The sequence below is a fragment of the Megalobrama amblycephala genome, linkage group LG9 (assembly GCF_018812025.1).
Source record: "Megalobrama amblycephala isolate DHTTF-2021 linkage group LG9, ASM1881202v1, whole genome shotgun sequence".
Lineage (NCBI taxonomy): Eukaryota > Metazoa > Chordata > Actinopteri > Cypriniformes > Xenocyprididae > Megalobrama > Megalobrama amblycephala.
This window is the reverse complement of record NC_063052.1, coordinates 29,115,092-29,142,352: the sequence shown is the minus strand read 5'-3', so window position 1 is coordinate 29,142,352 and position 27,261 is coordinate 29,115,092. Positions and strand designations below refer to the sequence as shown.

Below are 27,261 nucleotides of genomic sequence, written 5' to 3'. Positions count from 1 at the left end.
AAAAAAGCATAAATGTACTATTAATAGCAAACAGTTTATTAGTGGTTTTGAATGGCGCCTATAACAAATGCATCATGGATTTAAATAACCCATATAGATACAAATCTGACTCAATTTTTTGTTATTGTCATGAAATGCCTTGTTGTGATGCAATTATGGTTCTTCAGGTATTATGTACTTACAATTCAACGATTATTGAACCACCCCTAGCTGTCATTTACAGTCTGTAACAGAGCCTTCTCAAAGGTTTCGTCATCCTTAAAACGTCATAACTCGCATGCAGTAAACGTCACCTTAAATAGCTTCAGCCCCGCCCTTCAGATTTAATGTAGCACTCCTCTTTTTGGCCCTCCTCTTCTGTCTTTCATTCGCCTGCCTCGATTCAGCTCTCAACAACACCCGGCAAAAGTACGTCTACACAATTTCAACCCGGACATGTGAAGAGAAAAGTTTATAATTCGAGCTACCAACACTGAACGAGGCGGGGAAATCACCAAAAAGTAGAAGAATTTGAACGTCAGCTTAAACGCCAGACTTCCCTTGGCGTTTTTTTCTTATTATTACGGGATTTAAGAAAACTATGCTGACAGACTGGATTATGGATTATGAAGAACGATCAAAATTGTACAGCTTGCCTTGAATAACTAAGAGATTACACCCCTTTTCATGCACCTTCGCTAAATCCATCTCATCTCATCTACTCACGCGCTCACATCCTTGTTTCGCACTACTGCTGAAAGTAAGTACCGTAATACGCAGCTGTGCTCATTCCTGCATCACTCTTTGTAGTTGAACTGTCACTTTCTTAAATTTATTTTCATACATTCATATTTATTGGATTTTAAACCTAATGTTTTGTTCGGGCATTATCGCCTTTTGAAGATAGTTGTTTGATGTATAAGGCCTACGCTGGGAACGGCGCAATGGAAGTACACACTAAAATTGTGTGGCGCGTGATGTTAAGTACGCGCTGTTGTGATTACTACAAGACCACGAACAAATATCCGCCGTTAACTTATAACCGATGCTTTTTTATGTAGTAATACGTCAAAATGTATTAATAATTTGGAAAACCTACAATGTTTTCTCTTTCGTGGTTTTAAGTAGCGGTTTCCATGTTTGAAAGCTGCTCGGATAATGCGTTGTGCAAAATTGAGGATTAGTTATTACGTAGATAGTCTTTTGCAGACTATCTGGAGCGAGTTTTCACACTAAAATCGGCTGTTCACGAACAGGTTTTAATGTAAACCGTTATGAAAGGCTAACTGAACACTCCTATACAATAAACACAACATATCAACTAGTGATAGTCGTCTCGTGTTGCGCTCGAGGGAGTGGAGTCTCGTGTGTGACGTCATGACGTACGTGGATGGTGCGATCAAGTCATGTCGGACAGATCGTATTTCCGAGTTGAACGCCACCGTAATGTCGTTAATACAAGTGGGAAGCTCGGGATTTTTTTTTTAAGTTGGGGGCGTGTCAGTGAGAAACATGGCGGAATAACACAAAACTTAAAGGTATTTAGCAGTGATATTGTCAGGCTGTTATATTTACAACGAAGTAAGCTAATTGCCCACATAAAATATGGCAGTAAAATAATATAATATAATTATATAATATGTAACCATAAAGTTTACAGCGGCTTCATAAATTAATTAAAAACATAAAAAAGCAAAACACCTGGCTGATGCACATTCTTTGTTGTTCATTTTCTAGAAGTATAGAGTTAAAATCTTGCTGTTGTTTTGTGTAGTTGAATAGAATTTTTTATAAACACTTTTTGTTATACTGGATGAATCTTTCTTAGCAATGAATGATAGAAGTGCTCTAAATATTAGGCCTAAACATGTACATATATCTTCTGCAGAAGTCTCAGGACCAAACATTATGCCTTATACTATATGTATTTCCATACCTCCGCACAGACATCACACATCATCACACCATGAGGCTATGCAAAGCTGTAGACAGACAGTCACAGAGCACCACAAACAAACAGCAGCCGCCTTTTAAAGTTCCTCTTGAACCAAAACAACAAGCTTATGCTGCTATTCACGCCATGTCGTAAACATAATTACGAGATGGCAACCCTTGACGTTCTACCCGGAGATGTTCACGTCCTCAAACTTGGATTTAGGCTTTTTTTTATGTCAACTCTATCGACGCTGAAATGAATCTGCAGCAGTCAGGTTGTACAAGAACTTTGTAAGTTTATTATGTTCATTATTATTATAATGTTATTTGCTTTGAGACATGAGGTCATTTAAGGCTGTCTCTCATCTTGTGACGCTTTGCAGACTCTGCTGTGTGTGTTCATGTGTTTTGAAGGAGGTGCTTTTAAAACTAACAGAAAATGTTCTAATATTTTTGTAGTTTTACCGTAAATAATATATATATATTTTTTTTAAATTAGCAAAAGAACAAACTATGTCCTTTGTTTTTATTTAAAGTGTTAGTTCACCCAAAAATGAAAATTCTGTCATTTATTACTCACCCTCATGTTGTTTCACACCCGTAAGACCTTCGTTCATCTTCAGAACACAAATGGAGATATTTTTCATAAAATCCGATGGCTCAGTGAGGCCTGCATTGCCAGTTAACACTTTCAATGTCCAGAAAGCTACTAAAGACGTATTTAAAACAGGTCATGTGACTACAGTGGTTCAACCTTAATGTTATGAAGCGACGAGAATACTTTTTGTGCGCCAAAAACAACAACAAAATAACTGCTTTATTCAACAGTATCTAGTGATGGGTGATTTCAAAACACTGCTTCATGAAGCTTTGAAGCTTTACAAATCTTTTGTTTCGAATCAGTGGTTCAGAGCGTGTATCAAACTGCCAAAGTCACGTGATTTCAGTAAACGAGGCTTCGTTACGTCATAAGTGTTTCTAAATTTCAATGGTTCACCACTGGGGGGCGTGACTTTGGCAGTTTGATACACACTCTGAGTCTGAACCACTGATTCGAAACAACAAATTTGTAAAGCTTCAAAGCTTCATGAAGCAGTGTTTTGAAGCCGCCCATCACTAGATATTGTTGAATTAAAGTCGTTATTTAGTTTTTTTGGCGCACAAAAAGTATTCTTGTCGCTTCATAACATTAAGGTTGAACCACTGTAGTCACATGAACTGTTTTAAATATGTCTTTAGTAGCTTTCTGGGCATCTGAAAGTGTTAATTGTCTTGCTGTCAATGGAGGCTTCACTGAGCCATCAGATTTTATGAAAAATATCTTAATTTGTGTTCTGAAGATGAAGGAAGGTCTTACTGGTGTGAAACGACATAAGGGTGAGTAATTAATGACAGAATTTTCATTTTTGGATTAACTAACCCTCCAAATCTTTCATTTAATAAATCTTTTACTTAATGAAATGTTCACTAAAAGATTCATTCATGAATTTGTTCAGGTCATCTGGTTGGTTTGTGCCTACTATTTTATGAATATTGCACATAATACTCATTTGACCTACTACTTTTTTAAATGAAAATTCTAAATGAATATTGTAAATCTTATTGTGAACAATTCATCCATGCATGTTTAATTTTTCTCCAGTCATTTAGTCTAGGGCTGCAACGATTAATCGTGATTAATCCTTTGCAAAATAAAAGTCTGTGTTTACGTAATATATATGTGTGTGTTCTGTGTATAATAATTATGTGTATATATAAATACACACACATTCATGTATATATTTAAGAAAAATTTTATATTTATATATAAAATATTTGTTTATATGTAATATAAAATATATAAATATATGTATTTATAATACATGCATATATTTTAAACTTTATACCTGTATGTGTGTGTATTTATATATACATAATTATTATACACAGAACACACACATATATATTACGTAAACACAGACTTTTATTTTGCAAACGATTAATCGCGATTAATCAATGCAGCCCTAATTTAGTCCTTTTAAACCCCGTCCCTGTAAGCTCACGCCGACATCTCAAAATCCAGTCAACAACTGATGCATAGAACAAAGTCTCCACCCTGCGTTTTTTCTTTTTAAGATAATTCGCTACACTCGGATGTACGTCACAATACGGAATACAAAATATGTTGCTACTTCCCCTACGTCGCAATTTTAAGCATCAAATGCGTTTTTTCACAGGTTTTCACTGATTCATTGTCGAACAAAAACATGACTAGAGCTCTCCAGCTGCTTTTTATAGTTTGGTTATTTGCTAACCAAACAATTCTTCAAAGCTCAGTGTGAATGTAAACAAAAGCCGACTTTACCAGACAGTCTTTAGACTTCATGTTCAAAGTCCAATTGTCTTATTTCAGGTCGGCAATTAATTAAGTCCTTTGAGAGACATTTTGCTATTTCAGACTCCCCAAAGTTTGTGAAAATGTCCGTTAGTTGCTCTAATAAACAATGTTTTAGATTGCCGCTCAACAAAAAAAAGGATATTATTAATAGGAAAGCTTCTGAAATTTGAAGTTAAAGACATACCTTTATTTAGTCATCTCTCATTCAATATTTAGTCATAACTTACTAACATACATTACAGGTCTTCTATCAAAGTTTTTTCATTCTTTGACATTGCTCAGATAACATTCTGACAGTCTGCATTATCACTGTGCTTTTAGCTCCCCATTCACACAGAATGGCGGAGCAAGGAAGAGAATCTGTCTCATTCTCAAGCCTGGCCGGCTCCAAGCAGTACTCATTACCACAGGTGACAGTGCAGCTTTTCAGCCACTGCCAGCCAATGACAGCGGCCATGATGTCATGCTGACCTCTCAGAATGACTCCATTGAAACAGAGCAGGCTTTAGTACAGCTGGCGGCCCATCCGCTCAAACCGTGTCACTGACAGCACGAAGATAAGGAGGGGCTTTCATTGAAAAGTCCTCCGCATGTTTTCTTGGGCCCGTGTGAATGGTTCACCAATCTGTACCAGGGATGCGTTTATGTCCCTCTCAGGAGAGCTCATCTTTTAAAGGAGACCTATAATGCCCCTTTTACAAGATGTAATATAAGTCTCTGGTGTCCCCAGAATGTGTCTGTGAAGTTTCAGCTCAAAATACCCCACAGATCATTTATTAAAGTTTGCCCTTATTGGGTGTGAGCAAAAACACGCCATTTTTGTGTGTGTGTCCCCTTAAATGCAAATGAGCTGCTGCTCCCGGACCGTTTCCAAAAGAAGGCGGAGCTTTAACAGCTCGCGCTTCTGTTGCTCAACAACAACAAAGCTGGAGAATCTCACGCAGTTAAAATGAGGATTGTTCAGCCTTACATTGTTCAAACTGGAGTCGGACACTGATGGAGAGACTCAGGAAGAAGTTACAACTTTTAGAATGCAGCTAGACATTTCTGAATGGTTGGTGGGTAAATTTAGTTGCTGTGGAGTTGATTCAACTCATCAACTAGCATGTGCCGTCATGTTAATCTTTTGTGCAAATCCAGCGTTGAATTGACCCTTGTTTGTGAAGCATGTCCGACGTAAAATGACGGCATGGCAGCAACACTCGACTACATCTAGAATCACATACGCAATTCGAAAGCTGTGCTTGAAGTCGAACACACGTATTGACAAGGTGTGGGTTTTAATTGAACCAATAAAGACCGGCAACATCTTGATTGGACCAGTCTGTACCAATAACATTTTTACATTTTCCCCATACCATGCAAACTAGTAACCGTTATAAGGCTGCTGACTCCCATCCGCACAATGATCCCCAAAGATGTTAGGCGGCATTGTAAAAAGTAGTGTTTTTGCACACAGATTTACACATCTAAGAGAACTAATATTAATTTCAGTTGTTAATTTTAACCTTTAATAATAATACCAGCTGACAACGGTCCCTGGATGTTTACAGCATTAGTTGAAAGACTTTTTCCTTGAGAGAAATTAACATATAGCTACTGTACCTGATATTTATCCAAATTAATCGATATTGAATCAATATCGGAATATCGGTATCGCAAGCTTATGAATTGAAATTTAACCACTAATCCCCCCCTCCATAATTCTCACTCCAAGCTAAACTCAAAAGTTGCCAACACTGTCAGTATTGAGGGTGGCTCGAATGGATGTTTACTAAAGGAATGTCAGCTTTGAATCTGTATCGAGTCCTCTGAATAGTGTTCTGTGAAGGGTTACTGACAGAGCATCCGTTTAAAATACAATATTTACAATACACTGTTCAAACACTAGTGAGCTGCCAGCATAGATTTTAAGGCATTATTAGGTGTGCTCCAGATTCTAAAGGCTGTTTCAAGCAAGCAACGTAAGCCAGGTTCACACTATGATTTTGGCCACGATTTGACAGTCTGAGACACATTTTGTGAATCATAAAGATTCCTCTGGAGGAACCTTTATGGCTCGTTTCCACTGAGCAGTACAGTTCAGTTGAGTATGGTACAGTACAATTCGGGACGGTAAACCCTGACCCGGCTTACGTTTCCACCGCCAACAGTACCACTTGAAAGGTGTGGTGTATGCCGGAAAGTAGCCATTAACGTCATTCTCACATGAAGAAAAAACTAACAGTAAACAACAATGGAGGACATACAGCAGCTTTGTTAGAGGAAAGGCTGAAGGCAAGGAAAAACAGCCGAAAAATACACATTGTGTTGCAACAGTATTGTTGTCATTCCTCTTGAGGTACGTGCAAATGACGATTCTCTGTCAACCAATCAACGTTCTGCATATACACACTTTCATGCACTTGGAAAAAACTAGTAATATAATACATAAGCAAAATGAATAATCAACCATTTATATACAATAGGCAATAAAAGATAAGACATCTCAACAATGCATGTAAACACAAATATGTTCCATGTAATAAATCAATGTAAAAAAAAAAAATTGCCATTAACATCTTGACTACTATACTAATTAAAAGCTCATCAAATGTTTTTTGTATACTCCACTTTAAAACACGTGTCTCTCAATCCTCTTTTGTTAAGTCTGACGTAATTGTTTCCGGGTCCAAAAGCTCTATCAGCTGCCAAAAGCAAACAACAAACACTGCTACTGTAATACTACTGGAAAATCATGATCCTAACCTTTATTTCTATACTAAAATCTCAGATGGTCAGTTATTCAGCTTTTATCAATCAAGTCTGGGATGCCGTGAGACTGGAGACTGTAAGTGTACACTATGACTTTTGAAAAGCTTATCTTAAATGTGTGATATGAATCAACAGTGCTCATAAAGTAAAAAAAAACATAGCTCAAAAAATGTTGAGTATTCTCACCAGAAACTAGTAGAGGCTTGGACCGGGAAACAGTATTCCTTACATCACAACTTTAGCTGATAACATTTTTGCTTTTGTATATATATATATTTGATGAGTTGAGGTGCAGTCACATTTACTCTTGTTTAGCAAATTTCGATAGGAATCCACAAAATCAGGAATTTCATGTGAAGTCAAAAAATGAGTATGGGTCCAAGTTGGTCACTCGAATTTAGTGCATTGACCAACAGAAAGCTGCTTGAAAGTGACTTCTGTGCTTCACACATTACTTCGTTACACTGTTGACATTAAACAATCCTTTTGCCCAGAAAATTTCACTGAAATTTCACAAATGTGACCATGCAACCTAAAATGCACTCAATATAAATAAAATATTCACAAGGGACATTTGACGTGACGTGAAGGCCAAGTATGGTAACCCATACTCTGAATTTCTCCTCTGCATTTAACCCATCCAAGTTGGTGCACACACATTAGGTGTGAGTAACGAACAAATACACACATCTGGAGCAGCATTAATATTTACCTTACCAAAATCTGAGGTAATTAATGAGCCAGAAAAGTGAAAGGGTGCAGCAACTTCACTTTCTGCCAGTTTTTTTTTTTTTTTTCCTCTTCTGGTAGATGATCCTGGCACTCTACAAGAGGTATTCATTCCTGTTCAAACTTGTATTTCAGCATACTATGTCAAGATCCCTGCAAAGTTTTCTGTTAGCAATGTAATTAACGTCATAGTTGTGGAAATAAAAATCATTTCCTCATCTTTGTGACATTTCAAACCTGTTTGATTTTTCTGTCCGTGGAACCCAAAAGCAGATCTCACGATGCAATCCCAGTCACGGTTCACTTTCACTGCATGAACCACAAGCAGATTATTTTTTTTAAATCATCCTTGAATCCATTTATAACTTATCTCGTTCAATTCAATACATTAATTTATGTAAAAATGGATGTTTTCTGTTGAGCTCCAAAAATGTCCAAAAAGATAATGTATCATATGAGTCTTCTGAAGCCATATAATAGCTTTTTTTTTTTTTTTAAATAAAGGTTTTAAGTTTTAGGTTTTTAAGACTAAAATTTGACTTAAGTCATCAATAATCTCAACCTCGGACAGAGATGTCTTCTATTTAAATTAGTCACAATGCAAATGAGTAAAAATGAGTCATATTATTTATGTGAGTAACGTGAATGAGATTTGAGAGCTGCAGCATGGGGGAATATTTTCAGAGAGCTATTTTAAAAACTAGGAATATAGTGTATGGATGGTTTTCAGTGAATTTTGATGTTTAATAGCTTCTATTCCCATTTACTTTTTATTAATGGACCTCCTTAACCCTTACTTCTGAGACTCACCACATTACAGTAATAACTTTTGTAGCTTTAATAAGGAATAATCTATAATAAGGAATAACTATATTACAGTTAAGACTATGCAGAGTAATTTTATATTTGATTGTTCAATTTCTGTGCTATTTCTTACCCGAATACTGCTGTTAGACCAGACACTGATATAAAGTAGTGCTATAAGATTACATGTATTTGAATAAATTACAGCATTTATTTGAATTATTGAGAGGGAGATGAGAGATGCGTGTGTGAATTACCTGCTGTCTGAGCAGCATCTTTGTACTAATAGTGAAGCTGCAGAAACCTCAAAATCCACCTTGTTGTTGAGAATTATAATGTAGTGATTCAATAGCGAAGCTATTTTATTAATGAAAGCCGTGGGGCAGCGTTGTTATCAAGTTTCTGTGCTGCTGAATGTCTCTGTGTGCGTCTCCCAGAAGCCCCACAAAATCACCTTTAATATAGTCTTTCAAAATGTCAGAATATATCATAATTGTGTCTTCTTCTGCATCTAGATGTTGTCCAGGCTGAGCGAGTGGTTCTGGAACGAAAGGCTGTGGTTTCCAGAAGGCCATGGCTGGGCCAACCTGGAGGATCGTGATGGTGTCATCTACTCCAAAACATCTGACCTCTGGGTGACACTGCCCATCGCCCTCATCTTCCTTATCATCCGACAGGTCTTTGAAAGGTCAGCATGAAACTTACTGTACATAATAGCTTATTAGTGTTTTTATGTGGTAAACACCAATGTCAATATTGTATTTGCAACATATTGTTTATGCAGTGGGCTTTTTTTTTATCAGAAGTGCATATATAGACACCTGCTGTTTGTCATAAAAGAATCCTGAAATAAACTTATCTCTGATTCCACAAACATATTAAGCAGCACAGCCGTTTTTAACATTGATAATCATAAGAAAAGTTTCTTGAGCAGCAAATCAGCATATTAGAATGATTTCTGAAGGATCATGTGACACTGAAGTAATGGCTGCTAAAAAGTAGCTTTGCATTACGGAAGTAAATGACATTTTAAAATTTATTAAAATAGAAAATAATGTTCAAATAAATGCACCTTGGTGAGCACATGAGACTTATTTCAAAAATATTTGTTTTTAAATCTTAGCAACCTCCAAATCTTTGAACGGTAGCGTAATATGGAGTGAGTTAAACCAAAGTCCCTTTAAGACAAGTAATTTCACTCGGCGGCCATCTTTGAAACGCCTCTCGGGCATCCTGGGCATCATGCCTATCTCTTTGAATGGGGAAACATCAAATTCTCCAAAACTGTTCGCCAACCTTACGATTACATTTCATATTTGAAATCACCAATGAAATCTGACAACAGCTGTCTTATAAATGTTTTATCCAAACGCTCGAATCATGACAAAAAAATGTATTTTTTAGGCTGGATTAAGCTAATGCGCATGCGCAGACCTAAACGCGCATCTTTTCTGCCATGTTTCAGAGGCGCGCGTCTGACTGTTTCTATAGAAACCGGTGCTTCTAACGGCTGCTGCAGTGACGCGATGACTTTACCAGTCGCCGATTGGCTCTTATTTAGAAGGCGGGACTTATTCCGCCATATTGCGCGTTACACTTTCTCCCATTCAAAACAATACGAGTGACACGTCTTGTATTATTCTAGAGTCTTTGGTTAAACTTACTGTGTACTCCAGCTCAGAAGTAGGATATTTGATATTTCATCATTTGTCTTGTAGATGGAACCATTTAGTAATCAATCTGAATTATGTTTGACATGAAATTTCAAAAAATTAACAACCTTTGAATGATCAATGTTTTAAATATGGTTAACATTGATGCAGTGTTTTCAGTTTTTCCAACTCAAGTGTTGAGAGATTAATACTGTTTATTAACTTTAGGACTGTGGCCGTTCGTCTGGCTGCAGCTTTGGGCGTAAAGGAGAAAGTCAGAGTGACAGTGGCGCACAACTCTGTGCTGGAATCGTACTTCAGAACCACAAGTAAAAATCCCAAACAGGTACAATTCAGCATATTTTACACTGCCCTAACAAAGTAATTTTTTCTTTTGAATGTTTCCTCATTTGCATTGCAAGTTGCTTTGGATTAATGCATCTGTTAAATGAATAAATGCATGCAGCATTTCAGTTTTCGCTAAGTCTTGTATGTGTACACACATTTTCTGCACTGAATTTTTTCAGTCCACTCGTGATCAACAAATCTATCACAACTCGTATTTCACCATTAACTGACCCTTCATGTTCTCTGTTACTCTACAGGGCGAAGTCGAGAGTTTAGGTAAAAAAACTGGGTTCTCAGAGAGACAGATCCACAGATGGTTCCGGCGACGAAGGAATCAAGAGAGACCCAACCAGATGAAGAAGTTTAAAGAAGCCAGGTACAGAGCGATACGCACAGGATGATCCCATACTTTCATAAATGGTCATAAATTACATCATGCTGCATATTTTATAAGCTTTACAAAAAGCAATTGACTGCTTAGTGTCATAAACATCATAAAATGAATGAGGAACACATGACTGAGCAATGAATGGTACGATGTGCAGTTATTCTACAGAATACGCAATTTTCACTGTACAGCAGAGAACAAAAACATACATTTTCCATTAGGTGGTAGGAAGTCTATTGCACACAGGAGAAACGGTATGTGGTATCAATAAACAGAATCAAATTTGGCTAATGTACCCATGTATAAAATAAATTCACTGTGTTTTACTAACTGTGGGTTGGTCCTTTAATATCTCGCCCTTGACATTTTCAACATCTATTTGTCTTGTGCTTCAGGAACACATCCAAAACGTGTGATTAAAGGAATGTGCAGGGTTCAATACAAGTTAAGATTTATCCAAAGCATTTGGGATAATGTTGATTACCTTTTTGAATATTTTTTTTCTACCATCCCTCAAAATTTATACATTTAAATTTCAAAAACTGCAGATAAAATAACCAAGCTGAGCAGCAAACGTCACAATCCACATGGTTTTGAGGGTAGTTTTCAATATTATACATACTAGTGTGATATTGTTTACTCACATGTCTGTGCAAAGTTTTACCCACTCATCATGACCACGTAAAGCTTATTTCACTTGCACTGAACTTCATTCACTTATAAAAATTACAATTTAGACAACCTTACAGTCCAAATATAATTCATGTAGATGATTTAACATGCTTCATATTTCAAAAGTGCATGACCCAGTTTACTTGTATGTCCACTACTGTAATTGCATCTTTTATTTTCTGTGGTAATGTACATTATGCCACTAAGACTTGTCGATAGCTTTTAACTTGTATTGAGCCTGGAACATCCTTTAAATTAGCTTGTTAACATGCCATCTATAGCTATCAGTCACAACAGTAGGTCATAGATGCTTTAAATACAGGCTGTTGTTCGTGATGTGAGCTTGTAATAGTAGAGTTTGTATTGTGAGTGGACTGTATCAGTGTTGTTTTGGCTTGTTTTTGTACATTTTGTCACTGTGTGTAGTAGGGATGCTCCAATCAATCAGCCACAGTTCGGTATCAGCCAATCACATTCTATGACTCGATCGGTAGTCACTAAGGGAATGTTTACACAACAGGTTTTTCCTTTGAGGTTTCCGCATACAGACGACACCATTGTCAAAACAATCCCCAAAAACAATCCGAGCAAATGCTGTATTCTGCTGGCAGGCCATTAAATGGTGATGAAACACTATAGACTGAATGTGTAATGCGCATGTGTATGACGTCATCGTTTTCACAGATTTGCATTTTTGTTGTTTATACGTTTTCAAAAGTTTGCATTTTCATACCACCAAAACGCTGTTGTTGTGTAAATGAACGGCCAAAACGCATAAAGTTTTCCGTTTTTAGTTGAAAACGGTGTCGTGTAAACGGACCCTAAATTTGGCCGATCTCACAAAACAATCGCAATTTGATGACATAAAACCGTAAAAAGTTGCAGCAGTGTACAGATGAGGCTTTTGCGCCACATTCTGCTTTGTAACTTCGTGAAACATTAGTAAACCATAGTAAATCACACATCTTTATTTAGAGTAGGTTGTCCCAGTTCAAATGGGCCTACACATAATAAGATGTGTAGATCTTGAGAAAATCCTCACTGAGTGACATGACATGCTGCATGGCTAAAGCTATAGGACTTCTGGGATCTGATCATGTCATGACCTTTCACTCTTATTACTTATGAATGGGAGAAACTGCAGTATGGGGGAATATGTCCTGCCTTCTAAGTAAAAGAGCCAATCGCTGATTGGTAAAGTCATTTTGATAATTAATAATAATAATAATTTAAACTGATGATTACCGACAGTCCTCTCCGCATTGGATTTTGGGAAATAATGCTTCAGCGAGGGTACATCGAATTTACACTCGAAATCAGAGAGAATTGTGGGTAAAAAGTAGTGAACGAATGTAGGGAATTAAGTCACTTGCTGCGTCCCAATTCGCCTACTTATACTACGCCCTAAAAGTATGTACTCTTTCTGTGAACAAAAAGTACTTACTTTTGAGTGTGTAGCAAAAGAGTAGACAAGCTTTGGGACATACTAACACGTCATACAATCGCGTCTTTTCTCTCTGTCGCATCCTGTCACCGTAAACTGGCCTGTCAATCATCTTACATCCTCCACATTTCATTTACTTAATTTCCTACCGTATCGGAGAGAAATGCAGCATGTTGATATGCAGTCGCGAGTCTTTCATGTGGAGAACTCTCCTCATATTAATGCATAATGATGCATTTAAAAGTTAATGGCCATTCGGATCTTTATAAAAGTCCACATTGGTATTTGCAGATGAAAAATAACACGGATAACATGAAATATATATTTTCTATCAGGTTAAACTGATTATTAGTCACTCAAACCTATCAGCGTCGATCGCGCGTATCCGCCATGTTTTGTAGTTTTTTAACACTTTTCACTCGTGTTTGTAGTTCTGAACTGAATCCTCGTCCAACGCGCAATGGGTTGTGGGCAATATTAGCCTTTATAGTGTGCACGGATCCACACTTCGAAAATCTACCGGAAATAGTAGACCATCCGGGGACTTTTGGCATACTCTTTTCAACATACTATGCTTTGGGACACACTTATTTTAAACTCACATACTATTTAGGATGGATAGTATGGACATTGGAACGCAGGGACTCACTCAGAATTCGGACACCACTACAAAATGGTCGACACCCGATATAGTGGACTATATAGTGGATAGGGAGCGGTTTCGGACACAGCTAATGTGTCCAATATCCATGGATTAGGTTTATCTGACAAGTTGCAAGGAACACTTTCGAGTCCAGCCTTTAGTGTAATCGTTTGTTTTACTCGAGTTTTCGCAGTTTCCCCAATTAAATCCAGTCACGCGGCAGGTTTTTTAGCCTCTCGGTCCAGCTGAGGGAGCGCGTTTTCGGCGGGAAAGTGACGTCGATGCGACAGGACTTGGATGTCTTTTACTGTCTATGCTTGGATGCCCGAAATAGCTGCCCGGAGGCATTTCAAATATGGCCGCCGAGTGAACAGACTTTCCTTGAAAGCTTGAAAGGGATTTTGTCATGACGCAGTGTTTTCAAATGTCATTTAAAAAAGTTTATCTAATGGAACCTGGATCTCGGGTATTGTGGGTAGGGATGATGTGTAGAGACCAATCGGACACTGTTTTACAGCTGGAGCGCGTTTGGATTGGATCGGTCATTCAGATTGACAGGTCTTGATTTACGATGCGTCATAAAATAGGAGCGCACAGCTGAAACAGTGCTGGAAAATCATATTACTTGTTACTTATTCTATGCAATTATAAATATTTTTGTGCTTTGTGGCTTTTGCACATTTAAATAGTTCTTATGTTTGGTATAAAACTCAGATCACTTGTTTGGAGAGGCTTTTGTACTTTTGATAAAAAGGCTACCATAGTTTCAAATGCCATAACCTTTGATTGCTTTGAGATATCAATACAAAATTTGTCCCTGATGCAGTTTACATGATTGTGAACAAGCCCAATCTTGATTTTATGACCTGTCATATATACTTTGTAATAGTCACCATGTCAAGCTTGAATTTTAACTAAATAAATCAATAAATCACATCACTTTTTCTGGGGATTTCCTTCTAACATGATCAAATACTATTTTCATCAAAATGTGAAAGGTTTTCTATCAAATGAGATGACTGATGAAACCTTGTTTTTTTGTGGAGTTATAAGCCATTAAAAAAATAATTTAAAAAATGCCTTCAGGGCGTAAGGATTAACCGTTACAGTCAACAGAGAGTTTACATATCACTTATATAAAGCTTGAATGATCGGGATTAGTATCGGTATCGATCATTCATGATGACAAGAAATCGGTAGTCGTATCGGCTGCAAAAATCCTGATCGGAGCATCCCTAGTGTGTAGTAACTTCATAATGCCAAAAATAAGTGTAGACCCTTAAATTGAATGTCTGGTTATCAAATAATGTTTTGGAACCAATAATCCAAATTTATTGATATGATGCATTGATTTGTATATTATGTTGCTGATAATGTGTTTGCTTTTGGATGTCATTATCTAAAATGGATATACATTTTCTTACAGTTGGAGATTTACCTTTTACCTTCTTGCTTTCATTGCTGGCCTTGCTGCACTTATTGATGTAAGTTTTTCAAACGCTTCACTTTTCCTCTTTGTGGCATATCATATCGACCAGTGATTGGTCATTTTGAGTTTTTCGACAAAACCTACTTTGGCCTATAATGTATATTTATTTCCTATAATATGGCTGTGGTCATTATGAATCTGGGCTGTTTGGTACTAGTTTTGCCTAGGGATAATAAACATTTTTTGGTTTTACTCACCACGAAAATAGCCAAGGAAGTTGGCATGCAGCTAAAAAAAAAAAACACCAACCAAATGTTTGACTGGTGGTTTATATCTACCATTATATCAGCAATAGGTCAACCTGCTCTCTAGATTTTGGCACTGGCTGTTTAAATACACATACTAGTGTGGACCATAACTCTTCCGTCATGTTTTTAACTTGTGTAATCTCATACTTGTGACCTGCATTGCTTTTGTTGAGATGAAATGTGAGCGCTCCTTTGTTTTGGCTTATATTCTCTTCATATTGTTATGCTCTGCAGAAACCTTGGTTCTACACAATGGAGGAGATGTGGGCGGGGTTTCCAATGCTAGTATGTTCACTTCTTTCATTCTTCTTCCATTGACTGTAGGTTTGAAAACTGTCTTCACAACCTTGTCCTAATCTAAAACAAACTTTCAGTGAACGTTCATGTTGATAAGCTTACATGTATGTAAATAAGAGCAAGTATTTAAGGAGGTTCACAGAAATTTGAATTTGCCAAGGGAAATATGCAAACTGATGCCAGATTACCCTACAGCTTCAGGTCATGACATCTGTTCTGTTGATTGTGACACTGAGACGTCATCTTTCAAACATATTTGATTAATTTATTTTTCTCTCCAGCCGCTGCTGCCTTCTCAGTACTGGTACTACATGATCGAACTAGGGTTTTACATGTCACTCCTCTTCAGCGTTGCTTCAGACGTCAAGCGAAAAGTGAGTATGCCGAGCATATGAAAGCCCTAAATAAAAAATAAAAAAACGTTGATCAATCTTTTTGATAGAAATATTCACTACAGAATAAAAATAACAAAGGTAATTGCGACTTTTTATCTTACAGTTCTCACTTTTTTTCTCAGATTGTGAGATGTAAACTTGCAATTGTGAGTTATATAGTACGAACTGCAAAATAGAAACTTGCAATTGTGAGAAAGTCAGCTCACAGTTCTTTATCTTGCGATTATGTGTCACTGATGTGTACAAGTATTTCCACAAGATGTCCTGTCCAGCAGGTGTGTTGTTACTTGTGCGCGTGTGTGTGCATGTGAGGATAGTTAATATTTTACTTGTGCATCTGTGGAAAATCTCTTATCTCACAGAGCTTAATAACATAAATTTGGATTTTTGTGTAGTCTGTTTCCTGCACAAAGAATCCAATTCTAGGATTAAGTTTATCAGCAGTTTTACATCAGTCGCCCAATGTTTTAGTAAAAAAATCATACCTAAGCTGGTTTGGCTATTCCGTTGACTAGTTTTAGAGGGGGTTTTGGGCACTTTTCAACTGGCCGAAGACAAGCTCAGCAAAGTATGAGAACATCTTAAACCAGCTAAGATCAGCAAACCAACTTGGGCTACTTTAAAAGCAGTGAAATTGGAATCTCAGAATGATACGATCGCACATCAGGTTATCTTTCAAAGTGGTTCGTGAAGTACGTCTCATGTTTAGTGCTATCCATTAAACTTCTTGCTAACTGGGTGAATAAAGCTTTATAACTGAGCTGAATGAAAATGATGCATCAATGTACATTTCTAAAGTTTGAAGGAACATTTGAGAGTCTAATAAGATCATACATCCACACAAAACATTAAATCAAGCTTCATCCAACATCTAACAAAAAAAAAATCACCTGCCCTGAGATAATAAAATGCAACAGATCGAATGTCACCTGATGATATTTTCACAAACTGAATTTTAATAGGTCATCTATTTGATGTGATGGTTCGATTTAATCAGTCACCTAGTCAATAGTGCTCTTCCTGAACTTTGACTCTAAAGCTGCAGCGATTTCATACTAATATCACTCAACAGAGTATGTGAAATCTAGTGCCTTAAATTCATAAGGAAAAGCTATAATTACAGATGCAGTTTAGCAAAAAATAAATGATAAACAAAAGCATTATCTAATGATGCTGCACTATGTACAAGGTTTTATGCGTTTTGTTTGTCTGTGAAGAAATGCAATGATTTGGTAAGTATTATAATACTATGATATTTTGTAATATGCAATACCATTCAAAAGTTTGCCATCAGTCAGTTACATTTTTTTTAATTAATACTTTTATTCAGAAGAAACACAGTAAATTGATAAAACTGTAAATCCTGGAAAAGATTAGTTTCCATAAACATATTAAGCAGCGCAGTTAGTTCCAACATTGATAATAAGAAATGTTTCTTGAACACCAAATCAGCATATTAGAATGATTTCTGAAGGATCATGTGACACTGAAGACTGGAGTAATGACTGCTGAAAATTCAGCTATGCAAATACAGTCCTGGTCAGAATTATTGGCAACCTTGGTAAATATGAACAAAGACGCCTGTGAAAATAAATCTGCATTGTTAATCCTATTCAAGAATATTCACAAACACTTAACCTTTTATTGAAGTAAAACAATTGAAAATGGGGGGAAAATCTCATTGTGAAATAAATGTTTTTCTCTAATACACATTGGCCATGATTAATGGCACCCTTTTATTCAATACTTTTTGCAACCTCGTTTTGCCAAGATAACAGCTCTGAGACGACTTCTATAATGCCTGATGAGTTTGGAGAACACCTGACAAGAGATCAGAGACCATTCCTTCATACCATCTCTCCAGATCCTTCAGATTCCAGCTCCATGTTGATACACTCCTCTTCAGTTTTCTGTAGGGTTCAGGTCAGGGGACAGGGATGGCAGAACCTTAATTTTGTGCTCAGCTCCCATTTTTGTGTGGATTTTGATGTTTGTTTCGAGTCATTGTACTGATGGATGATCCAACCATGGCCCGTTATAAGATTATAGCAGAGGCTGTCAAGTTTAGATTTTTTTTTTTTTTTTTAATCTGTTGGCATTTGACAGAATCCATGATGTCCAGAACCTCCTGCAGAAGAATAGGCCCACAATTTCAAAGATCCAGCAGTATATTTAATCATACACATGGGGTACTTTTTTTATCCCTGTGTGCACCAAACCCATCTTGTGGGTTTACTGCCAAAAAAGCTCTTTATTTAGTTTCATCTGACCACAGAACCAGGTCCCGTTTGAAGTTCCAGTTGTGTTTGACAACTGAATATGCTGGAGTTTGTTTTTGGATGAGAGCCGAGGATTTTTCTTGAAACACTCCCAAACAACTTGATGTAGGTGCTGTTTGATGCTGTTTTAGGCTTTCTGACCCTAAGACTCAACTATTTTCTGCAATTTTCCAGCTGTGATCCTTGGAGAGTCCAATTCTCGAACTATCCTCCTTGCTGTGCATTAAGACAGGACACGTAATTTTCCAGGCAGATTCGTAACATTTCCTGTTGATAGGAACTTTTTAATTATTGCCCTGATGGTGAAAGTGGGAAAACATTTTAAATGTTTTAGTTATTTTCGTACAGCCACTTTCTATTTTGTGAAGCTCAACAATCATTTGCTGGACATCAGAACTATATTCTCTGGTTTTACTCATTGTGATGGATTATTATAGGATTAATTCACTTCAGAATTAAAATTTCCTGATAATTTGCTCACCCCCATGTCATCCAAGATGTTTGTCTTTCTTTCTTCAGTCGAAAAGAAATTAAAGTTTTTGAGGAAAACATTCCAGGATTTTTCTCCATATAGTGGACTTCAACAGTTACCAGCAGGTTGAAGGTCCAAATTGCAGTTTCAGCACAGCTTCAAAGGGCTCTACATGATCCTAGCCGAGCAATAAGGGTCTTGTCTAGAGAAACGATCAGTCATTTTCTAAAAACATAATAAAAATGTATATACTTTTTAACTATAAATGCTTGTCTTGCACTGCTGTGTGATCTGCCACACATTAAATAATCATGTTGGAAAAGTCATGAATTACATAGGCGGAAATAAAGCAGTAGGGTGAAAAACTCCATCTCATTTTTTCCTCCAACTTCAAAATCGTCCGACATTGTTGTTTAAACTTTTTTTTTGTTTTTATTGTAAAGGCCATTTGACTTAGTCTTTGCATGTTCGCTTTGTAAACACTTGCACTGTACTTCCGCCTATGTCAGGCGTGACCTTTCCAACGTGATTAAGTATGCGTGGTGCATCGCAGAGCTAGTGCAAGATGAGCATTTGCGGTTAAAGTATATAAATTTGTATTTTTCTTTAGAAAATGACACATCGTTTTGCTAGATAAGACCCTTATTCCTTGGCTGGGATCGTGTAGACCCCTTTGAAGCTATGTTGAAACTGCAATTTGGACCTGTTGAAGTCCACTATAAGGAGAAAAATCCTGGAATGTTTTCCTCAAAAACCATAATTTCTTTTTATCTGAAGAAAGAAATATATAAAAATCTTGGATGACATGGGGGGTGAGTAAATTATCAGGAAATTTTAATTCTGAAGTGAACTAATCCTTTAAGGGAATTTGGCCTTTATGTTTCCTCATTTATACACCTGTGAAACAGGAAGTCGTGGTTGGATAATTTCATGTTCCTAGTCACCCTGCTGTGCTAAAAACTGCAAATGTGAAGGGGAAGATATTTTACCCATAAGAATTTCTATGGGTATGAATAATTGTGGCCAACATGTATTATTTCATAATCTGATTTTCCCTCACATTCATTAGTTTTACTTTAGTGAAAGGTTAGATTTTTTTTTTTTTTTTTTTGAATGAATGAAAGAATGAATGAAAGATCAAAAGGATAATTTATTTTCACAGCCTTCTTTGATCATATTCACCAAGGGTGCCAATAGTTCTGACCATGACTACATATTAAAATAGAAAACATTTTATATTAAATTGTAATAATTTTTTGCAACGTTACTGTTTTACTGAATGTTTGATCATAAATGAGGCCTTAAGAGACTTCTTTCAAAAATCTTACTGACCACAATTGTTTGATCAGTAGTATTCCATATGACTGATTACCATCTTTATAATACAGTAGTCAACATTTGAAGTGGATCAAAACCTTTCATCAAAGTTGTCCTAAAACCTTTTAGTTCTTAGGACAACTTTGATGAACTTTTTTGATCCACTTCAATTGTTGACTACTATATTTACCTAGTACTCCAAAGTATGCTATGACACTATGATGATGTATGTCCAAACCGTTGTTTTGTAAGATAATATTGCTCCTAATTCTCTCTTCCGCAGGACTTTAAAGAACAAATAGTGCACCATGTTGCCACCATCCTGCTGATTAGTTTCTCCTGGTGTGTGAACTACATCAGAGCTGGAACCCTCATTATGCTGGTGCACGACGCCTCCGACTATCTGCTGGAGGTAATGGAACATCTGAAGAACATTAGTGCTGAGACTGTCTCTCTGGAGCTTTGACTTTGTTACTTTAATTCAAAAACAAATTTTTCTCAAGCAGCATTAGAATAAATGTATTTTCTTAGTGCTGACAAATTGATTAATCGCATCTAATCATCTAATTTTTCGCATCTAATTAAGTTTGTGTTTACTTAATAAATAAATAAATAAATATATATATATATATATATAAAATGGTTAGTTCCAGTTCTGATTCTGATTGGTCAATAGCCATGTTTTATTTGAGATAAAAACACTGCACTGACCATTTCACCCGTGTATGACAGTTTACCCCTTTGCCGCCATCTAATGGCATAATAATGTAACATATTGCTGTTCACTATCAGGAACTAGTTTTTCCAGAGGATGGAAGGCTTTTAGTGATTTTACTTCATGAGAGACACTCCGCGTCATGCCTACCCGCCTGATGCCACTCTGCGTCATCACCTCTTAGCTGTTATAAATTCACTGTAAACACACATGTATAAATGCACACAGAGAGCCATATATAATATGTATAAATGTTATATATATATATATATATATATATATATATATATATATAATATATAATAATAATAATAATAATAATAATAATAATAATAATAATAATAATAATAATAAAATATATATATATATGACATACACACATATATTATGTGTAAATAAACTTTTATGTTAGATGCGATTAATTGCGATCAATCAATCTGACAGCACTAATTTGAAGTAAAAGCAGTATGTTTGTGCAGAATGTTTAACAGAATGCTTGAATTGTGGTGAGTTGATTTGTTTTGTTTGGATGGGACTAGTTGTTTCTGAAGAGGTTTGGTAAATTAGGCAGGCATACTTTAATTTTTAATATCTGTTTTTCCTCCCAAATTCAGTGAACATCATGGAGCAAATTACGTACGTTTTTTTCTGATAACTTCCTCTGAGAAGTCTAATCCCATCCAGATTCCAGATAGCAATGTCTATAATTGTGGCTTCTCCTTGTACATTTTGATCTTTGCTGAGTACCTTAACTAAAACTGCCTGGTACACCTTTGTTATGAATTAAGACCTTTTTTTTTTTAAAAACCTAGGTTCAGGCACTGCTGCCATCCCATCTGATGTAAAAAAATAAAATCAGTAAGGAGAGTCTGATCATGGACTGCTTAAAATTGACAATAAAATAATATTAGTCACCATTAAAATAATTTTATCACATACATAGGTCTTGTCTACTTAAATGAGTTTCATCCACATCCAGATGATATATACTTCCAGTCCTGTCCAGTGCATGATTTCATGATTTCATGCACTGGACATGACTTTAAAAGCATATGAAGCTGCATATGCTTTCAAAGTCATGTAGATTCTGTAAAAACCAGAAGTGATTCAGTGAATCTACATCAGTCTGTCATCATGGTTGTTAATGCAGGCGTGTATAACACTGCCCCCTAGTGGTGCATTTGTGCAAGAGTCAAAGACTTATGTTCCATCTCTCTGTCCTATAACAGTCTGCCAAGATGTTTAACTACGCTGGCTGGAGAAAAGCGTGCAACTATATATTCATCGTATTTGCTGTCGTCTTCATGATCACCAGACTCTACATCTTACCATTTTGGTGAGTTAAATAATTTTCTATTTTGCTCCCAATGTTTATTATTAAATGATAAATCATTCATTTGTCTTGACCCACTTTCTGTATTTGTCAAGAGTTATCAAATGTTTATCAAATGAAAGCTCTATAAATAGTAATTCGTACTTGTCTCAAAGTTTAGTTGAAATGACACTCTTTAATTATGCTATGAACCTTTGTGAAAATCAACTCCATATGCCTTTTTCTCTTCACTGCTAAGTAATTGTCAGATGTAAAACTCTCACTTTCTCTCTTTTCTCTGTCTCTTAGGATCATACGTTGTACCTGGGTGTATCCGTTGACCATTTATCCTCCGTTCTTTGGGTTTTACTTCTTTAACGGGCTGCTGTTTGTGCTGCAGTGTCTGCACATCTTCTGGGCCATACTCATCCTGCGTATGGCTATCAAATTCTTGCCAGGCAATGTAAGTTAACCAACACAGACTGCATCATTTTGGCATTTCATGCACTGTAACAGTGACTGTTGATTTACAACCCAGAAAACATAAATAGCCCGTTTCCCCCCAAAAAAATTAAATAAAACTAAATTTTCCTCTTAATGTTATAAATATCAGATGCTAACATTGTCTTCCTTCATGTACAACAGGTTCATACACTACCATTCTAAAGTTTGTGGTCAGTAAGTTTGTAGAAAACTGAAATTCTATTAATATTTCACAATATTCCTGTTTTTGCTATTTTTCTATCAAATAAATGCAGCCTTCTTGAGCATAAAAATTCAAAAACATAAAATGTTACTGACCCCAAACAGTAACATCTTACCAAAAAGTTAGTGTTAGTGTTTCATGGCCCTTTAAAGGTGCACTATCCTCGTTTCCACCGAAATTACCTGGAACAATTTATCCAAGGAACTTTTTTTCTCCCAGACCTGTTGCTGTCTGTGTCTAAAGTACCGTGAAGATAAGTCCGGTGGCGTAGGACTGCGCGCGACTTTCCAGTTACCGTTGGATTTCGTCCTCCACATATAAGCTTAAAGGATTAGTTCACTTTCAAATAAAAAAAATTCCTGATAATTTACTCACCCCCATGTCATCCAAGATGTTCATGTCCTCCTTTCTTCAGTCGCAAAGAAATCAAGGTTTTTGATGAAAACATTCAAGGATTTTTCTCCTTATAGTGGAATTCAATTGACCCCAAACGGATGAAGGTCAAAATTTCAGTTTCAGTGCAGCTTCAAAGGGCTTTAAACGATACCAGATGAGGATTATATATTTTTTAATTTTTAATTATATATTTTAACCATAGACGTTCATCTTGAACTAGCTCTCTTCTTCTTCTAGTAGTCTCCACAGGTCAAAGTTTGAACTAATTGTTATATACTTGCACTAGCATATTGTATATGACAATTTAGTTCAAACTTTGCCCTGTGGAGGGCAGTAATACACTTAGCAGTGTCTACACTGCTGGAATTCAAATAGAGAAGAAGAGCTCGTCTAGTTCAAGACGAGCATCTATGGTTAAAATATATAATTTTTGATTTTTTTTTTTTTAGAAACTGACCAATCGTTTCGCTAGATAAGACCCTTATTCCTCGTCTGGTATCATTTAAAGCCCTTTGAAGCTGCACTGAAACTGTAATTTTGACCTTCAACTGTTTGGGGAGTCCACTATAAAGAGAATAATCCTGGACTGTTTATCAAAAATTTCTTTTTGACTGAAGAAAGAAGGATATGGACATCTTGAATGACATGTGGGTGAATAAATCATCAGGAAATTTTTATTTGAAAGTGGACTAATCCTTTAATAAAGCCTGAACTTTGTCATCCATCCATTGGCCGTATTTTTAAACTCTATTGATTAGAATAGCAAACAACTCTTACCGCACACACCGCTACAGATTTTAAAAATGGTGGTTGAGATCAAATAAATAAAATGCTGCGTGGAGAAAACCAATTGAAATGTTGCGTAAACTCAACCAATCAGCATGTTCAGCACCCAAGTCCCACCACTGAAAGTTTCTGAACTTTTAAAAAAAAGTACTACCTCGTGAGCAGGGACTTTCTGAGGGGGAAATTTTTCGTAGGAAATTGTCTGTGCGTGTCTCGTCATATCTGTAAACAGAGAAAAGTTTCTCCGGCTACTTTGACGCGTATGTGGTGTGGGAGTGGCGTAGGTTAGTTGTCACAACGAGCGAGAAAGGTTGACGTGGAGCAGCTAAACCTCGAACAGAGGAGAGTCAGGTTATTTCAAATGATTTTTCCTCATGTGTAACACAAAAGGAGATATTATACAAGGAGACACAACAAGGAATGGCTGAGATTTTTTTCCATCTAAACTGGTCATATCTCTTATATCTCTTAAGCCTAGTAGTGAATGTTTTATGAGCAGTGGGATAACCATATTCATCTGCACAATCACGAAGAGCCGAAGCACAACCAAAATGATGATCTTCTGCAGAATGCATGCAGTTACTGGGCCAAAAGTTACATAGTTTACCATGAAAATTTAAATGGTTGGTTGAAAATAAATCATCGCCATTCCTTGTTGTATCTCCTTGTATAATATCTCCTTTTGTGTTACACATGAGGAAAAATTATTTGAAATAACATGAGAAAATGGTGGTTTAAGCTGAAATAATTGCATAAAATTGTAAGAAATATGAATTTCAAGGATTTTAAAGCTTCATCAAAGTTAATTTGTCTTGCTGCAGAATATCGTGGAGGACGAGAGGAGTGACAGAGAAGAAACCGAGTCTGAGGAGGACGAGACGCCAATGAAAAATGGACCAGTCCAGAATGGCCACTCTCCCCTAAACAACAACCATCACCGCAAGAATGAGTGATGCTAGCAGAGACGAGAGAGGAGGTACAACACTCCGCTTTATGTTCACACGGACGAGACCAACAAACTAATGTCAGGGGTGTTTGAGAGATTGAAAAAGGCCCAGAGCAAACACACGCATTACATGTAGATATATGTGATACTCATTTTTGGAAACATACTTCAAAAAAGAGGAACAAAATAACCTCTTATCCCTTGCAAACTATTTAAAACACTATTAATAGGCACTGTATCATTAAATAACTTTTTTTGTTTTATTCAGGGTCTGTTTATAGATTGTCTGTTGTTAGTGAGTCCAACATTCACTTGTTCTACTGGAAATATTCCCTCCAGTTTAGTATGTGTTTAGTACCTTTATTAGGACAAAGTTGTACTTCTGTTCACTGCTGTTCATATGTTTCATTTCCTTTTTTGTCTTTTTGGGCATCACTCACACTATCTCCCTCACTTAAGTTGTCAGTACTTTTTTTTTTCTTTTTTTTTCTGGTCAACTGTCAGATTTCCCAGTATTTGTGTTCTGAAGTTGCCAGAAACTGACTGGAAATATTTTTCTTTTTTCGTGTCCCATTTGTTCACTTGACAATAACGGTCTCACCAAGTGACTTCACACGCCTGCTTTCCTTATTAAACAAACGTGACCTTAATCGCAGGTGTGTGTGTGTACCGAGGGTCTTCCTCACTGATCTTTCTCCAGTTGCACTAATAAACATTATTGACCCAGTAACCTTATAGAGACACAAAAACTCTATTGCCATGATAGACCGTCCCAAAGTCGCTGAATCAGTATGCTGCTTTTTTGCGTTTAACATTTGTCCAGTCACTGTTGTGTTTGTAATGAAGCAACAAATGTGTCTCATATCTAATATTTGTGTTTTGGTCAGTGTGTGTCCTGTAACACATTTCTGTTAAAGACTCATTCTTAGTTATATCAGTTACACACACAAGTTATTTTAACTTTTTTGTTGGTTTTTTTATTTAAGATTTTTTTTTATGTAAGGTCCAGATTTTTTAGCAAGCCTAATAAGCTGATAATTTATGCAGTAGATGGAAAATTGCTTTGTAAAAAAACAAACAAAAAAACAAAGTACTTGGCAGCAAAACCTGTAGATGATGTTTCTTCCATTTAATATGATAAATAATTTTGATAATGATCAGTATTGACTGTTGGATGCACTTTGTAACTCTCCATCTAATGTAAAATGCATTATGATTGTGTTGTCAACAAACGTTTTGACACAACTGAACCTCTGGCTTGCATTTGTGGTATTTATGGGAAATTAATTCCATAATTTTCCAAAAAAAAAGAAAGAATTTCAATAATGGAATTAACCCCATATGTCTGCCAGTATGTACTGTTTGCCCAGTTTCTGCTGCTTTACATGAGGTCATGTGAAAATTTAAAGGGATGGTATACCCAAAAATTTAAATTCATCCTCATGTCATTCCAAATCTGTATTACTTTCTGTCTTCTGCGTAACACAATAGATATTTTGAAGAATGTTAGGAAACACCATTGATTTGAACCGTGTGGTACCGTTCCACAGAAGAAAGAAAGAAAGTCGTACATGTTTGGAACGACATGAGGGTGAATAAATGATGACAGAATGTTTATTTTTAGGTGAACTGTCCCTTTAAGTGTCATAGTCAACTGTAAGGTCAGATATAACATTATCTTTCCAGATAATCTCATATTGTTATAATTTAAGCAACAGTTTTACAAATTGTGGTCCAGTATTTTTTATTTTTTTTTGACAAATGAATATATGAAAGTCAGTGTCAATACAGGTGCACTTTCAATACAAGTGGAGCGGGACATCTGTATAGGCTTTAAAAAGTTATTTTAAGTTTCCAAATGTTTTCACAAGTGCCTTATTTGCAAATGTATATTTGTGTTTCCACTTGTGCTTGTTATCCTTGTTTTCCTCACTTCATCATCTTTAGATTTTAAGCTTTACCATCCTCTTCTCTCTCACTCCTCCTCTGTTTACATCCGTTCAAGTTCATCTCTCCTTGCGGCCTAGTGCCAAGACCAATCCCCCACCATGTCCTGTCATCTGTTGGTCTGCCGCACAAACAAAACTATTTGATCAGTGTCCCAACTGCCTTTGTTTTATGTTGTATTTTGTATCGTCATTATTCAATGATGAAAGATAAAGATTTTTGTGGATGACA

General features: G+C 36.3%; 1 protein-coding gene across 1 annotated transcript; it reads left to right on the top strand.

The window, feature by feature from the left end:
- The first annotated feature begins 334 nt into the window (after positions 1–334).
- Positions 335–27,261, top strand: cers2a (ceramide synthase 2a). Its single transcript, XM_048202554.1, has 11 exons — positions 335–739; positions 9,094–9,266; positions 10,459–10,576; positions 10,836–10,954; positions 15,152–15,209; positions 15,697–15,747; positions 16,041–16,133; positions 20,506–20,634; positions 22,167–22,273; positions 22,559–22,712; positions 24,959–27,261. Exons 2-11 carry the CDS (start codon positions 9,094–9,096, stop codon positions 25,088–25,090), a joined length of 1,134 nt encoding a protein of 377 aa, XP_048058511.1. The 5' UTR covers positions 335–739; the 3' UTR covers positions 25,091–27,261.